Genomic DNA, 18,308 nt, shown 5'->3' with positions numbered 1-18,308 from the left:
TCCAGATTTTTCACATCACCATCACTTTTTTGGAGACATTGGCTGGGATTTTCCAAACCTGCTCACTGCCAGGATCTTCCAGACCTGCTAAAAGTCAACGCATCTTTGGCTAACCTGCCTGATTTCCCCCCAGTGGGTCCCATCTCGGCAGGCCAGAAGATGATAGCCATTGTTACTAGGATGAGTGAACCCTGAGAGAAACACACAAGGCTAGGTTTTGCTATCAGCCATGAAATAACAGTGCTCACCACCGACCAGGAAGTAAGCTGGCCACAAAGTTCTGGTGATCTTTGGGATTTGGTTTTCGTTACAAAGGGTTAAATCTGATGTCAAGTCAAGAGGAAATGATGCCGTCCAGTAGGCAACTAATTACACTGAAAGATTTACATACAGCATACCCGGAATCAGTGCAATTAATAAGCTTCACTTTGAATTTCAGTTTTCATATTAGAAAATAAAAAAGTGTGAATTTTTTTGTTTTAATTAAGAAACTTGACATTCCGTAAATATAAAATTAGCTTCTGAGAATGTTTAGCAGTAATTATGCAGTTAGAATGGTATAATAAACCCAGTACACTTCGTATAATTTTTTTCAAGCTTTCCTACAATAAGTCTCCTCCCTTCTTTTGACTTCTCATATTACTCAGGGTCATCGCAATGCTGGTTCATCATAGAATCCCGATAACATAGGAGGCCATTCAACGCATCAAGTCTGTACCAACCACATCCACCCAGGCCCTATTTCCTTAACCCCAAATATTTACCCTGCTAATGCCCCCTGACACTATGGTCATTTGAGCATGGCCAATCAACTAACCTGCACATCTTTGGACAGTGAGAGGAAACCAAAGCACCCAGAGGAAACCCACACAGACACAAGGAGAAAGCGCAAACTTCACACAGTGATCCGAGGCTGGAATTTAATCCTGGTCCCGGGTGGCAGTAGTGTTAACCACTGTGCCACCCTGCCACTGTAAAGGTTCATTGCCTTTCTCTATCCTCATCCTGTCAGTTACCCATTCTTCTTCCAATCCTGCTATGTTTAAATCTCTCACCATGGTATCTTTACTTCTAGGCTTAAGCCTTCCTCTTTCCGGTTGTTCCATCTCCATCACTCACTTCACCACCTTTAGTCTTCTCTTTCTCTCTTCACAACGAATGAGGAGACCAGTTCCATCTCTTCACTGCTACTTTCTCCGATGCTCAATACAATTTTCATTGATCCCGTTTCTTTTTTTATTCATTTGTGGGATATGGGCATCGATATCTGACCATGAAATCATGTCAGCCAGCCTAGTAAATACTGCAGATTTCCTTCCCCAAAGAGCACCAGTGAACAAGATGGGCCACTATGACAATCAACAATGGTTTCATTGTCATCATTAGGCTTTTAATTCCATATTTTTATTGAATTCAAATTTCACCATTTGCCATGGTGGGATTCAAACCTGAATCCCCAGAGCATTACCCTGGGTCTTTGGATTGTGATAAAACCACTATGTCACTGCCTTCCCTACTAGTTTGCAGATTCTTCGGTTTCAGTGATACATTTCTATTACATAACTCCACTGCCCATCTGTTGTTTAATTTCCATTTCTAAACTTCCACCTTCTGTCACCCTGACTCCAGGCACTTGAAACAACTCACATTCTCCAGGTCTTCACCCCAAATCTTTACATTTTCACTTTAATCTTTTTCCCTGGGCTCAAACTGTCAGTCTGTAATTTGGGTTTTTGGTCTACTAATATTCACACCTCTGTCTGCCAGTGCTTTATTCCTGTTCTTTAGATGCTATGTCATGTTGTCATCATACCCAACTTTTGATTCAATGTCATCTGCAAACATCATTAAACGCGGTACTTCCTGTCTCACTTGCTCAATTACAACATCAACGACACTCAGGAAGACTAAGGGGCTCAGTGTCAATCATTAGTGCAGTCGAATATTGGCTTCAAAACTTTCATCCTTCCCTCACACAGCTGCTTACTTGTATCTGGAAATCCTTGAACATGTGCTGGAATTGTCATACATACTTATCCAGGACTTCAGGAATTTGATCACATCTCCAGATACCCTCCCTAGTCATCCAGTCATTAGACCAATAAATCCAATTTTCATGTTGCATTAGTCTTCTGCTTTCTGCAGTAAGATAGGAAGGTAAAAGTGGAGATTTTTATCCATATTCTTGGATATGGATAACTAAATCACAGATGTCATCATCTGGATTTCCACGATATTGGGATGCCATTAATTTCAGTGTTGTAATGGGTTTCACCATTATTAATAACAACAAACTCTAGGTCAAATTAGGAAGTGTAGAGCTAACAACACCTGAGCCATGACTGTCATAGTACGTTCTGCACTCTCTCGTTTCTTTCTCTACGAACAAGGTGTTTTGTCTGTGTAGTGTGCAAGAAACAATACTTTTCACTGTATGTTAATACATGTGACAGTAAATCAAATCAAACACTGAAAAATAATCCAAAGGGTCAGACTAATACTCAAGATGCACTTGTTCAAAATTCCACCATAGCAGTTGGTGGAACGTAAACTTAATTAATGAATAAATCTGAGAATTAAAAGCTAATCTCAGTAATGGCAATCATGAAACACGGGAGTGTTGTAAAAATCCACCCAGATATCACCAATGTCCTTTAGGGAAGGAAATCCGCCATCCCCACCTGGCCTGGCCTACATGTCACTCCAGACCTGTAGTAGGCTTTTAACTGCACTCTGAAATGTTGTTTCACTCCCTGGGAACTTCACTTTCAAAATTATCAATGGGAGAATCTATAACTCTTGACTGCAAAAACAGATCCTGTTCTTTTAAAAAAAAGGTTTCAGCTCTTCCTGCAGAATTAAACAGATTCCTTCACCTTATCAGTGAGAAGCTGATAGAACTCGGATATGATTAAATATTCAGCTGCATTAAACTGTGCCACTGCAACTAGTGTCCTGCAATAATCCTCAGTGCTGGAAATAGTACAGCAAAGTCCTGGGACTATTCTGGGGATCTTCACAGTAACTTCACTGCACTGTTGATGTAAGCCTACTTGTGGCTAATAAACGTTTACTTTACACAGTGAGCACTCTCACTGGCCCAAAGCAGACAAAATAGAAGTTTAAAATGGGAATTGGCACCAAAGACTCTGCAATTACCAAATCAGAAAACTCAATTCACCATTTTGGATGAAATGTAGTCTGGGATAGAGGGCAGAAAGCTAGCAATGGAAAGACTGGGAATTATTTTTCTTGGAGAAGTGTTACATGTGCGGTGGGGAGCACAATCCATTGTAGCTTTTTGAAATAAATTGACAAATTATGAGGATACGGGCAGTGAAAAAGGACTAAATTTGCTCATCTCTTGGACCAAGCTTTTGGTCACCTGTCCCAATGTTTCATTATGTGGCTTGGTGTCACTAACCACTCCTATGAAGCATCTTTGGATGTTTTATCTTAATAATGCTGGATAAATGCAAGTTGCTATTCTCAGCTACAGAAATCTATATGACTCTAATCCCACATCAATGTAACTGCCTAGCAAGCAACTCAGGTTATTAAACTGCTAATACAACAGCATAGAGAGCTTTCTTGCTCAGGGATGGGCGAAAAAAACTGCTGGCTTTGCCAGCACTGCCCGCATCCCAAGACTGAACATATTTTAAAAAAAAACGATGAACCAGAATAGGACATAAAGAATTGTAATCGATGTCTGGGTTAACAGGGCATTGGAATTGAAATCAACACTTTCAACATTTTGTAACTTAAACCACTCCTTAACAATAAATCAAAGTAAACGTAATGTTGAAAATTCTACTGAAAGCTTGTTTTCACACACAATGGCTAAGTCCAAAGCAGTCAGCAATGAATCTGTAGAATTATTGGATGTAAAAAATTTAAATGTCTCAATTGTCCACACTGCAAATTCCCTACAGCATCTTGAATGAAAAGAAGAAAGCAAATTCCAAGACTGTTAAAAATTCTTTGATTTCCCCTCCCCACCGCCAAACATGTCAAAAAGTTGTTTGTAACTTACTCAGAACTATCTGATCAGACTATTGTTGAAGTCCCTTGTTCCTAGTTGACTACTCTATGTTCCTGCTGATAGTGGGATATTCAGGAACTGAAAATTAAGCAACCTTGCTAAGAATGGCATTTTTTTTTAAGTGCACATAGAAAGCTGATAGTGCCAAAACCTCATCACTCAATGTTGGTAAATCTATAAACAGTAAATTACAACCTCTGAGGACACACCAGTCTGGTTATTTCTCATAGCTCATTTAGTCAACACCAAGGATTAAGCACTTTGTTGCACCATCTCCATAAAGTCTGGGCACCCTCATTACATTCGACTAAAACTGTACATAGCACAGTTTCTGATGCAAACGAGGGCAGTGCACAACTCTAGCATTTCACCCAGGGGATTTGAATATCAATTGATGAGGCATATGTAGTGACTAATTTATCCCTGTTTGAAGATGGTGAGTGATATGCCAACATCCTCGGGTCACTTTATACCTTTCTGCTTGTTAAGGGACAGTTGCAAACTCTCCTGCAGGTCTGAAATGGCCACACTCCACCCAAGAGGCTATTGAATCACAGCTACTTCTGCTCCTGCCCTCAGCTAGTGATCCGGAGCAGAAACTCAGACCTGTTTATGTTTTTTCCCCTGCTTGATCGGGGACACTTATCCCAGACACAAGCAGCTCTAATTGTGGTCAGCTAATGCTGGACGGGTCAGAGACTTAACCCTTCAGTGCTGGGCATCTAGCCATTGTACTGTCAGGTACACAGTGCCTTTTAACAGAAAAATAACCAACTGGACAGAAGTACATAAAAGCTAGTTAAACAGCAAGAGTCTGATTGGATTCTTCATCCTATTGCAGCCTCCATCAGAAAATGGAACATTCTCTTGTCTCCCAATTACATCTGCATCATTTGAATGCAAAAAATTAGTAAATGTAATGCATACTGATAACAAGTAAACTTCCATAAAATGCAATGTCCACAGTGGGGCAGAGAAAGTATTTGCAGTGGGAGCAAAGCAAATAACCCAAAGGTTAAACCTTAAACTTCCAGATAAACACTCAACATTGTGTTTTCTGAAGTAAAATCTTGCGCAATTAGTCAAATGTTACACCTCCTTAAAGTCAAAGACATCTCTTGTTGCCTGACTTGCAAGCAGAAGAGTTACAAATGCACCCTTGCTGTTAAACCGACTAATCTTGCTTTCCTCTTAAAAAAATGGAAAATGGCATAAAAGCGCAATTTCCAAAAAGGAAAACTAATCTGTGACACATGTTCAGCAATGTGGACAATACAATCAATTTCTACTAATAAAGGGCCCTGAATTTAGAAACACGATCCCAGGCCCTTTACAGAGAAGTGAAAGTGGACACTGAACAGCCAGTGAGACAGTTGATATGGAAGCCCTAAGAAACTTTGTTGCATTGCTCAGGTGGTGGAAGATGCACAGGATTCAGAATTAGAGCAATAATGGACTTGGGGCTCAAGAATGGACGCAGTGACAAGAGGTAGTGAGGTGAGGAAAAGTGTGGCAGCATTTGTGAATGAGGATGAAATTGACATCTTAGAATTAGTGCAGGAAGGATGAAGGGAGGAGGATTCTGGACCAGTTAAAAGTTAATGGAAGATACAGCTGGCATAATAAATGCTACGGTTTAATTAACAATTCTATTTGTTTTGTTGACTTTAAATACAAACTGGTAATTTATGGGTTGTCAATCTGAAAATAACCATGAAAAACCCAACTGGTTCACAAATGAGGCAAGGTCAAACGTGAGCAGTTATTAATGAAAGGCCATTAACCTGAGACATTAACTCTGTTTCTCTACTGACCCTGCCATACCGAATGATATTTCCAGCATTTTCTGGTTTTATTTGTTTTGGTTAACTAATGACCTTCTGGTGGGGGTGGTGGGGTGGGGCGGGGGGGGGGGGGGGGGGGAGATGAGAACCTGTCATTCCATAGCCAACCAAGATCTACGTGTAGCTCCGGTCTCATACGGCTGACCATTAAATAATGACCACATCTGAGATAATTAAAACATGCTATATTTAGAGAATATGATGGAGTAGAATAAATCTGGAAACTCCTTGCCAAAAAGCTGTGGAAGTTGGGCAACAATTGGAGCCTTCAGACTGAAATATTGTTGGGTATGGGTGTCAAGGGATTTGAAACAATGGTGTGTAAATGGAGTGGAGATTTAATTCAGCCATGAAGGGCCTCATGTTCTTGTGTAGTACATTTAAGGGGCTGAAGTGACCTCCTACTGTTCCTGTGCAACAGGCCTAAATGTTGAACTATTCATCCTGCTCCTCCTCTTGTTCCTGTGCAACAAGTCTGAGTGCCTTAATGACCTCCTCCTGTTTCTGAGTAACGCTTAAGGAGCTGACTGAATTCTTTGCTCCTAATGTTAGGAAAATCTGAAGTCCCAGGACCATTGCCTATTGTGTTAAAGTGACAGGTGGCACAGAAGGACTGACTATTCCTCTTCAGTCAATCTGGAAATTCCAATGAGTGTCCAGCATGGTGTTTCTATGCATTGTTTTTCTAATTTGAGTTGGGGTTTGTGTAAGCGCAGGGCAAACAGAAAGAATAAACCCAGCATGAATACCATTTACAGTGCATTTTATCATCACAAACCCATAATTATTCATACTGGGGGCAGGGGGAGGTGGCGGAGGAAAAAAACACTCCATTTCTCTGACAAATGAATTAATTGGATATTATTTACAGCAATAAAAGATGCAAATATGGCTTTTAAATTATAATTTATGACAAGCAGTTTAGAGCACTGATGATCCTTTTGCAGATTTTGAAAAGCCAAAATATGTTATGATTTACCCAGAAACGAGTAACCTAAAAAATAGAAAGACTGTTTGAAAAAAGTGACCAATGTTTTATAAACCCGAGTTATTTAGACTTTTACCTTTTATAGGCACAATCAGACTGACTAAACGGAGCTTCAAGTATTCAATTGATCTTAAGTAAAGGAACATTATGCTAAAGGCAAACAATGTCTATAAACCGGATTCATGGCAGGATAGACAGTCACAGTGTGAAATTTTGTTCTATTGTACAAAAGAAAAGATAATAGGCAGGAAGGTTCCAGTTGAAGATCTTCTAGCCTTTTTTTCCTTTCTCCCAGGCGCATTTAGACATTGACTGACGATACCATGAAATATAAAGTGTCTCGGTGCTGTAGCCAACATTGCCTGTTTGAATTGGTCTCGGAGTGTCCTCCACATTCACAGGAGAAACCGTACAATGAACCAAAGCTGGTATTGTCCTTGCAGGTTTCGTGCATTTCAGCTTGCTTCCGGCTTTGCCTCTGTTTCTTTGCTGCTTTCCCCCTCCGCTCCTTTCTTGTATTTCCTGATGTGTTTGTATTTCTCTACATAACCTTTCACAAGGTTAGCGACTTTGACTGGATTAATTTCACCACTCTTGCTATGGCAGATCTGCAATACAAGATTAAAGTAAAAGGCCACATCTTTCAAACTGTGTTGAAACATTCCAACTCTGAACCCAACTCTTTCTGCTGCACTAATTTACCTCTTCAGCTTAGTTGACAGTATTCAAAATTGAGTAAAAGGGTTTGAGGACTCAAGTCTCATTACAAGGCTTCAGCCCATAATCTAGAGCAATGGCTTTCAAATATATTTTCCAATGAACATGTACAAATTGGCCACCCCTCGCAACCCACTGGCCAGGCAAGCTACAAGACTGCTACTTCGGTCATAATCTAAACAGGATTTGCTGTACATTTAAAAATACACCTTGCGTTTTTCCACATAGGGCAGGTAAGGATGGCCAATTTCTCTAAATGACATTAGTGAACTAACCAGATTTTCGAGCCAATTTGACAGCTTCATGGTCACTTTTACTGACACCAGCTTTTAATTTCCAAATTCTCAAATGGCCTTCATGGGATTTTAAGACACTAATTCTCTTGATTATTAGCCCAGTTATCAGATTAATTCATTCTTTAACAGCGAGCAATCCCCATAATTCAATTTGTTCATTGTTCATTAGTTGTTTTTGTAAAAAATTGATTCGATTTTACATTTAAAAAGGTATTTCCATTTCAACTGGCCTTTCTAAAGCAGCCTGCTATTAACACCATATCAGGACACTTGGCTCAGGGACTGTTTTAAAAATTCATTCTAATGTGTCTTTACCTTTTGCACTGCTTTCCGTAGAATTTCTTTGTACTCTTCTTTGGTGATCTCTTTATTCTGGTAATAGGGCTTTAAAGCTAATTTGGCTTCTTCAACAGCCCTCTCCTGTACATGAAGCTTCTTTATGTACTGAAATATAAAGAAAATAATTTAATGAGCATTTTTTTTCTAACTGGTCATATAATTCCAGTGCCGTCACTATTTACTGTATCCTAAGAGAAACATTCCTCCTGGATTCAATGACCTCAAAATAGACAAGCATAGAAACAGACCATTTAATCACTTGTTTAAGCTCCACACAAGCCTCCTCCACTGTATTCACTTAATTTAACTACATTAAATATATCCGTCTCTTCCTTTCTCCTTCATGTATTTTACCTAGCTTCTGCTTAAGTGCAGCTATACTACTCCTTCAACTAGTTGTTGTGGTAGTGAGTTCCACATTTTCACCATTCTCTAGATAAAGAAAACTTTTGATGTGCATATTGGCCATGGCTTAGTTGGTACCACATTTGCCTCAGAATCACAAGGTTCTGGGTTCAAGTCCCACAAAATCAAGATGGATACCCCAAAGCAGTTCTGATGGAACACTGCATTCAGAGATGTTGTCTTCTAGATGAGATGTTAAACCAAGGTCACATCTGTATACTTAGAGTAGATGTAAAAGAGTCCACTGCACTATTTCAAAGAAGAGCAAGGGAGTTCTCCTGGCCAATTTATCCCTCAATCAACATCACAAAAACAGATTGCAATTATCATATTTCTGCTTTGGAGTTTGCTGACTGCAAATTAGCTGCTACATATCCTAGGTTACAACACTGACCACCTTCAAATAGTTCTTCATTGGCTGTGAAGTGCTTTGAGATGCTCAGTGACCATTAAAAACATTATAAATTCAAGTATTTATTTTCTAATAAACAAGTTAATTGGCTGACTTTGCAACAAAAATAGAAAATGCTGGAAAATCTCAACAGGTCTGATGGCATCTGTGAAAAGACAGCAGAAGTAATGTTCAAAGTCTGGATAACTGTGACATAGGAGAAGAAAACTAAAAACAGGATGAGGTTCATATTGTTGTGAGGTGGGGGATTAGTGGAACAGTGAGGGCTAAGGAAAGATTGACAAAGATGTCATGGACAAAATGACTAAGGGGATGTAAATGGTGGTGGTCATGGCTAAGAAGGTTGCTGATAGTAGCACATTAATCATAGACTCCAACAGTGCAGAAGGAGGCCATTCGGTCCATTGAGTCTGCGATGACCACAATCCCACCCAGGTCCTATCCTTCTAACCCCATGCATTTACTCTAGCTCGTCCCCCTGACAATAAGGGGCAGTTCAGCATGATCAATTCACCTAACCTGCACAGCTTTGGACTGTGGGAGAAAACCAGAGCACCTGGAGGAAACCCAAGCAGACACAGGGAGAATGTGCAGACTCCTCACAGACAGTGGCCCAAGTCAGAATTTGAACCCGGTCCCTGGTGCTGAGGCAGTAGTGCTAACCAACGTGTCACTATGCCACCCGAGATCAGGATGACTGAACAAAGGTAAGCGGTGACAACCTGTCAAAGGTAACAGATGGCCCTAGAGAGATTTGCTTGGGGGGGGGGGGGGGCGCAGGGGGAGAAGATGGTGCTTGGGGGTGGAGAAAAAGATGGAAAGTGGAATAGTTGAGACAGAAATGAATCAAGGGAAAAAAAGAAAATAATTTGACAGAAACAAAAAATGGTATGAAGGTAGAGGAGAGAAGTACAGTCTGAAGTTGTTGAACTCAATGTTAAATCCAGAAGGCTGTAACATGCCTTATTGAAGATAAGTTAAGGCAAGTTCTTCCAAGAACTCAGAATTCTGTTTTTGTGTTTCAGTTACACACAAACAGTCATTAACTAAAGCAAAGAAAAATTCTAAGGAGCTTCCCATCTAGGCCTTAGGGATACTGTGCCAAGGAAAATCGCATGACTGAGGCTTGGTAGACAACCTACCCCCTGAAGAGGTTCTTAAAAGGTGGAAAGAAAGATGGAGAGTTATCATGACAGAGCTTCAGGGAGTAGAATTGTGTGGACTATGGCTCTGTACTAATCACAGGGTTAAGGGAGAAATAGGAGTGGATAATTGTCATATGATGCAGGCAACAAGCCTGTCATTTATTGCTCATCGCTGGGTATCCTTAACTGCTGCAATCTGGTATTTGGTTCCACAGCACTGTTTGGTAGGGAGTTTCTGGATTTTGACCCAGTGATGATGAAAAAACACCAAATGTGTCCAAGTCAAGGGGTCTAACAGTCACATGATCTTGCTTTCAGAATATCAGGACAATTCTGGGATTTAGGAAGAAGAAGGTGACAAAAACATTTAGAGACAGGTGAGAGCAATGAGGGAGCAACTTCATCACAAAAACTGCAGCAATTCAAGGGGGGGTTTCAGCTTCATAAAGGGCAACTAAGATGGAATAATAATTGCTGGCCATGCAAGCGATGCCCTATCATTTTTAAAAATAATTTTGGTAAAGCAATGATAGAAGCATAGTGGTCAAATGGCCTCCTCAGCTGTAATTTCTTCAACCATATGAAGTCCAAAATCACTTTCAGCAACAGCTGAAGTTATACTCCAGGCAAAGGCTAAGACTGCCTAAAAACAGACTGGCAATCTCCAGAAACAATGAATCAACACTGAAGGAATGTAAGCAAAAATTAAAAGTAAAAATCTGCTTTACTATAGTATTTTTCACAACCTCAAGAAGTCTCAAAGCACTTTGCAGCCAATTAAATACTTTTTTGAAGTGCAGTCACTGTTGTACTGTAGAAAACATGGTAGTCACAGCAAGCTCTTACAAACAGTCAAATGGTAATGAAATCAGTATTAGTAGAGAAATGGTTTTGTGAAAATTAATGGAATTTAAGGCAGATATATTTCCAGGACCTGATAATCTTCACCCCCGAGGACTTAAGGAACTGGCTCTAGAAATACTGGATCCATTGGTGGTCATTTCCCACAATTCTCTGGACTCTGGAATAGTTCCTACAAATTGGATAGTAGCTAATGTAAGCCTGCTTTTCAAAAAGTGAGGTAGAGAGAAAACAGGGAACCTGTGAGCCTAATACTAGTAGTAGGGAAGTTGCAAGAGTCCATTTTCAAGGATTTCATAGCACCAGCATTTGGAAAGCAGTGGTATAATCAGACAAAGTCATTATGGATTTCTGAAAGGGAAAACATGCTTGACAAACCTAAGGAATTCTTTGAGGATGTAACTAGTAGTGTTGACCCAGCAGAACTGATGGACGTGATATGTGGTGACTTTCAAAAGGCCTTCAACAAGGTTTCACATCACAGACCGTACGTAAAGTTAAAGTGCATGGGATTGCATGTAATGTCTTGAAATGAATAGAAAGCTGGTTAGCAGATAGGAAGCAAAGAGTTGGCATAAATGGGTCTTTTCCTGACTGACAGGCAGTATCTAGTATGGTACCAAAGACATCTGTGCTAAGACCCCAACTGTTCACATATATTAATGATTTGGAGGAGAGAACCAAATCTCCAAATTTGCAAATGATAAAAAGTTGGGCGAGTTGTGACGAGGATGCAAAGATGCTTCAGCATGATTTGGACACATTGAATGAGTGGGAAATGCAGTATAATATGGATAAATGTGAGGTTATCCACTTAGGCAGCAAAAACAGGGTGAGAGTGTTGGATATTCAGCGAGACCTAGATGTCCTTGAGCATCAGTCGCATGCAGCTACAGCAGGCAGTAAAGAAGATAAATGGTATGTTGGCTTTCATAGCGAGAGGGTTTGAGTATAGAAATAGGGACTTCTCTAGTATTTGGTGCAAGTCATGTAGGTATGCATTTCTGAGAGGATGAAACAGAAACTCCTACTTGGAGAAACTGGGTGACACAATTTCTTAAAAAATCACAATTTTAACATAATAAAGCAACGCTTGCACAGGCATACATGAAACACAGACCCAGCATGTTCAGCATCATTACAAAAAGAAGCACTTTTCAGACACAACTTTTATATCCTAGTGTTATGAAAAATACAAATAAGCAACAGGTTTCAGCCCCCATCAAGGAGATTTTGATGGATGCAGAGTTATTGCAATTGTGGTCAAACTCTCTTACATTCTCATTTTGAGCTTTGTCTTCGCAGGACTTGTTATCAGCTTCCAGGTTTCCTTCTATTTGCACCACTTGCATTTCAGCAACGAAATTAGAAGCAGCAGGAATTGGAACAGGAACAGGAGCAGGAGCAGGAGGTGCAGGAGCAGGAGCAGCAGTTTGGTAAGTGGGCTGTGGAAGTAATGGAGGCACAGCGGTGGAACCAATGAGAGGGATACTCCCTTGCACGATGTACGGAACTGTAGGTTGGCTGACTGGCGCATAGGGAGGTGGATGTAGCGGTGGAAAAGGTGGCATGAAAGGTGGCGGTGGCGGCGGTGGTGGCATGTTGACTTGGTTGAATGCCTAAAAGGGTGAAAGAAAAAGACTTAGAAATGCACAACAGTTAAACGATTGGACCAATTAGACAACAGGTAAGCACTCACAAAATACTGGGCCATACTCAATATAAACATTCATGCAAAAACAGTGCCAAAGACTATCATTCCTGGATCAGTAGGTATGATATTTGCATCCGAGTCAGAAGGTTTTGCAATAGAATCCCAATCTAGATATTTAAACATAAATCAGAGGCTGACACTCCTGACGGAACATGCAGGATCAAGGGCCAGTACCAAGGGGGGAGCGCTGCACTGTCCGAGGGCCAGTACCGAGGGGGGGGGGCGCTGCACTGTCCGAGGGCCAGTACCGAGGGGGGGGGGGGCGCTGCACTGTCCGAGGGCCAGTACCGAGGGGGGCGCTGCACTGTCCGAGGGCCAGTACCGAGGGGGGCGCTGCACTGTCCGAGGGCCAGTACCGAGGGGGGCGCTGCACTGTCCGAGGGCCAGTACCGAGGGGGGCGCTGCACTGTCCGAGGGCCAGTACCGAGGGGGACGCTGCACTGTCCGAGGGCCAGTACCGAGGGGGACGCTGCACTGTCCGAGGGTCAGTACTGAGGGGGACGCTGCACTGTCCGAGGGCCAGTACCGAGGGGGCGCTGCAATTTCAGAGGGTCAGTACTGAGGGGACGCTGCACTGAGAGAGGGTCAGTACTGAAGAAGAGCACTACATTGTCAGAGGGCCAGTACTAAGGGGGCACTGTACTATCAGAGGATCAATGCTGAGGAAGAGTGTTGTACTACTGAGTGGCAATACTAAGGGACCACAGCACTTTAAGCTCAGCATTGAGGAGTGCTGTACCCTCCGAGGGCCAGTACTGTGGCAACATGGCACTGCTCAAAGGTCAGTACTGAGGGAAGTCTGCACTGTCTGACGGACAGTACTGAGGGAGCGCTGCACTGTCTGATGGACAGTACTGAGGAAGAGCACTGCACTGTCCGAGGGGCAGAACTGAGGGATCGCTGCACTGTCTGATGGACAATATTGAGGAAGAGCACTGATTGTCCAAGAGGCAGTACCAAGGGAGTGCTGCACTGTCTGAAGATCAGTGCTAGGGACTGCTGCGCTGTCCAAGGATCAGTACTGAGAGGATATTACACCCCTGAAGGGACCATATCTGGGAAAAACTGCACTGTCTGTAAGAATGTAGGGGAAGTGGTGCACCCTTGGAAAAAAATATACTGAAGGAGTCCTGCAGTGAAGGTACATTATTAATGAAACGCTGCACCTGGGCAGGAAAAATACTGAAGAAGTATTCCTTTCGCATTACACTCCAATGTCACCCCAGGTTAACTGCTAACATCCTGAAGTGGACCTTAAACCTGTAACTTTTAGACTCACAGGCAACAGTACTATTACTCTTGGTATCACTGATGCTGGAGTAATAACTAGAATAAAATAAGATGATGAGAAATAGGAGTAGGCCATTCAGCCCCTGAGCCTGCTCAGCCACTCAGTAAGATCACGGCTGATCAGACTCTGGCCTTACCTCCACCTTCCTGCCTGCTGCCTCCCACCCAATAACCCTCGATTCCCTTGATCAAAAATCTGTTTAATGCAGCCTTGAATATATTCAATGATCTAGCTTCCACTGTTCTCTATGGAAAAGAATTCCAAAGTTCAACAAATTTCAGAAAAAATTCCTTCTCATCTCAGATTTATTTTGACGAGCTCAAGTAGTAATTTCAACTCACTAATGAAGTCAATCTTCTGCATCAGTTAATTGGATACATTTAGCAGGGCGCAGTTTCACTTGATTATTCAACTGAGATTTTAAAAATAATCACAATTGTGTGGAGACCATTGCAGAACAGTTCCATTGAAGGAATCAATTGGAAAGCAAAAGCATTGCTCAGTAGCCATCCTTGAAAAGGCTGGCAAATCATGGTGAGTTATTAAAAGATACTCTTCGAGATCATCTAGTTTGTGGTCTCCAATATCAGACTATCCAAAGATTGCTCATTGAACATGTTTTGATTGTAAAGACAGTAGAAATCAGAGTCGATGCAATAAAGAGGCTTCACAATTTGGTGCAGGAATGAATATCCACAAGCTGGGAACTACTCATAAGAAGTTAAAACAGCAACAAGCATGTCAAGAGACGTGCCAAAATGGGCCATTCAGTGAGTGAATGCTGAAGCAAGGACAGCCAATGCAACGACTGCAGCAAAATTATTTGTATTGCAAAAGTTTGTTGGGCTAGACCAGCTTCCCGAGAAGAATAATCTGGATACCTTCATGAAGAACAAGTTGCCTTCTCAAAAGTAATTTCCAATGTGGAAGAAAGCAATAATGACAGTGAAGAAAATGTCCAGAAATATGACGAAAAGCTCCAACAGAATGTCTTATCCTTACAGGATGAATCACATAGATACTGGGTGATTCCGAAGTTAAGTGGACAACCTATTAGGATGAGGTCGATATTGGTGTGCTATGTCTTTAATTTTTGAGGTTACACACCAACAAAAGCTTCCTTTAAAACCAGATGATTTGATTTTAAGGACATACACAGAAGAAATGGTGCCATTAAGAGGCGACATCACTGTCAATGTAGAGTGTGTGAACAGTGAGTTACCTTTCCATGTGGTTTGAGGTAATTTTCCAGATCTACTTGGGAGATCATGGTTGGAGAAGACAAGGTGTAACTGGAGTGCTGTCAACAAAATGGTCGACCTACAGCATCTTCTGGGTAAATACAAGAGTGTATTCGTAGGGGCACCGAGTTCAATGGAGGGAATTCAAGTGAAACTCAAGATTACGCCTAATAATCAACCAAAAAGTCTCAAAGCAAGAGTAGTGACATATGCAATTCATCCCAAAGTCAAAGGAAAATGAGTAGATTTGTTAATCAGTAGACAATGGTATCTTAGAGCGGTTACAATGAGTGACTGGAGTACCTCCTTTGTACCTTTTAAGTTTATAAGTTTAAGCTTATTTATTAGTGTCACAAGTAGGTTTATATTAACACGCAATGAAGTTACCGTGAAAATCCCCTAGCCACCATGCTCTGGCGCCTGTTTGGGTACCCTGGGGGAGAAGTTAGCATGGCCAATGCATATGACCAGCGTATCTTTTGGACTGTGGGAGGAAACTGGAGCACCTGGAGGAAACCCACGCAGACACGGGGAGAATGTACAGACTCCGCACGGTCAGTGACCCAAGCTGGGAATCAAACCCATGTCCCTGGCACTGTGAGAAAGCAGTGCTAACCACTGTGCCACCTATCATGAAACAAGACGGTTCAGTTTGTATTTGTGGTGTTTCTAAAACAATCATAAATCCAGTGTTGTGTGCTGGTCGATATCTGCTCCCTTTAATTCAAAGTTTGTTTGCTCAATTATCAGGTGGGTAGAAATTCAGCAAGATTGATCCTTCACATGCATATTTACAGATAAATATAGTTCTGAATCTCAACCATTGTTATTCATAAAGGTCACTTTTATTATAAAAAAAAACTACCTTTTGGAATAACAACTGCACCAGCCCTATTCCAAAATCGATGGATCTGATTTTAAATAGTCTCTCTAGTGTACAATGTTACCTGGATGATATTCTAATTACAGGTCCAGTGAACAGGAGCAGTTGAATAATTTAGAATCCACATTGGAATGTCATCAAGCACATGGTCTGTGTGTCAAGAAAGAAAAATGTGACTGTTTCCAGACGTCAGTAGGGTATTTGGGTCACGTTATTGACAGTAAAGGCCTATATAAATCAAGTACAAAGATGGACTCTATTTTAATAGCATCACTTCCAATGATTTTTTTTTGAAGCATTTTAAGTATTTATTGGCGTCACAAATAGGCTTACATTAACACTGCAATGAAGTTACAGTGAAAATCCCCTAGTTGCCACACTCAGGCACTTGTTCGGACACACTGAGGGAGAATTTAGCATGGCCAATGCACCTAACAAGCAAGTCTTTTGGACTGAGGGACGAAACCGAAGTACCTGGAAGAAACCCATGCTGACATGGAGAACATGCGGACTCCGCACAGACAGTGACTGAGCCAGGATCTGAACCTGGGTCCCTGGCGCTATGAGGCAGCAGTGCTAACCACTGTGCCATGATGTAATTGAGGTGCTTTCTAGGATTCATAAAATGACAAATTTGTTGTTATGCTTAAAAGTACATTGAGCAGATGCCACTATCTAGTTCTGTTATTCTTTATTTTGCCCTAGAAATCTTTTGCCTGTGACAGCTTCTCAAGTTTGGAGACATACCAGAAACAATCCCGTGCTGGTGAAGGTGTTGGATATGCTATTAAAAAGAACCATAGCTGGAGCGCATCGTACACATAATTTGAAATCACCTGTTTCAAGAAAGCTTGAGTTGACAGTCCAGCCTGTCTATTGTGGGGAATCCAAGTAATCAGTCCTCCTAGTCTGCATGAAAAAGTTCTTGAACAACTACATAAGGAAATCCTGGTATAGTCTGGATGAAATAATTAACATTTTTGGTGGTAGAGTCTGGATGCTCAGACTGAAGAAAAGTTAGGACAGTGTCAATCCTGCACACAAATAAGATATGCACCATCCTTGTCTCCTTTACCTCCTTGGGAGCGGCCTAAAATCCCATCGCAACAATTGCAGTTAGATTTGCTGGTCTTGTTTGAGGGTTACATGCTCTTAGTCACAAGTGACGTACACTCAAAGTGGCCAGAAATTACGAGATCTACTACAACTGAGCAAACCATTTGAAAACTTTGACGAAATTTTTAAACAAGTGTTTGTGATAATGGCTTACAGTTTACTTCACAAGAGTTTGAGGATTACCTCAAAGTAAATGGTATTCAGCATATAAAATCCGCACCTCACATCCATCAACCAATAGATTAGCTGAAAGATTTGTACAATACTGGAAACATTCTTTAAAAGCTTTAAGAGAGCAAAGTTCATTACAATGTCACGTGAAAAGCTTTTCGGCATCTTATAGAAACACTACTCATGCCACTACTCAAAATTCACCTGCATTACAACCCTTAAAGAGAAAGATGAGAACTACTTTGATTTGTTATTACCTCCAGAAACTTCAGAGACAGTAGAGCATCAACAAATATCTCAAGTTGCCAGATGAGAAGTGAAGGCAAAGCGCTCATCTCAACAAGGAGATCGTTAGCAGAAAGAGATAAAGGTACCAGGCATAGTTTAGCAAAAACAAGTCCAATTCCTTACGTGGCTTAATCTAAAGATTAACTAATTTGGTGATGCCATATTGACCAATTGTCATCATTTTAAAATGATTTCTTAGAGTAATCTCCAGAAGTACCTACTTCTTTAGTCCCTAGTTTTGTGAGTACAACTATGAAAGCCTTAGTTGAATCCAAGATGCCTGATGATTGTGTTTATGCTACTATACCACATGAGAATGATGCAGAATTAGTTCCAAGAAAAGAGTCTGCTGAACTTGTAAATCATACTTCTAGGGTCAAGGACAGCCAAATTCCAGAATGTCGCATACAACCAAACAGGAATAGAAATCTACCTGATCTACTTTCTTATTAATTGTGAATAATGATTAATGATGCATTGTATTGTGTCTAGAGCATTATTGATCCTGTGTATAACATCATAGTAATTTGTTGTCATGACCACAGAAGTAAA

General features: G+C 41.1%; 1 protein-coding gene across 4 annotated transcripts in view; it reads right to left on the bottom strand.

Moving 5' to 3' along the window:
• Positions 1 to 6,735: 6,735 nt before the first annotated feature.
• The window catches only part of phrf1 (PHD and ring finger domains 1), an 82,705-nt gene continuing 71,132 nt past the window's right edge, over positions 6,736 to 18,308 (bottom strand). For 3 of the 4 annotated variants that reach the window (XM_080190099.1, XM_080190100.1, XM_080190101.1), the window contains 3 exons: positions 12,330 to 12,671; positions 8,206 to 8,334; positions 6,736 to 7,485 (listed from right to left, as the gene is read on the bottom strand). In XM_080190099.1, coding sequence (XP_080046225.1) covers positions 7,333 to 7,485; positions 8,206 to 8,334; positions 12,330 to 12,671 — 624 coding nt within the window. In that variant the 3' untranslated portion in view covers positions 6,736 to 7,332. Of the gene's footprint in view, positions 7,486 to 8,205; positions 8,335 to 12,329; positions 12,672 to 16,245; positions 16,332 to 18,308 lie in introns of those variants that run through there. The other variant, XR_013886795.1, reaches the window with a different exon arrangement.

This window comes from Carcharhinus amblyrhynchos, chromosome 6, assembly GCF_965287045.1.
Source record: "Carcharhinus amblyrhynchos chromosome 6, sCarAmb.v2.hapA, whole genome shotgun sequence".
Classification (NCBI taxonomy): Eukaryota; Metazoa; Chordata; class Chondrichthyes; order Carcharhiniformes; family Carcharhinidae; genus Carcharhinus; species Carcharhinus amblyrhynchos.
This window is presented reverse-complemented; position numbering and strand designations above follow the sequence as displayed.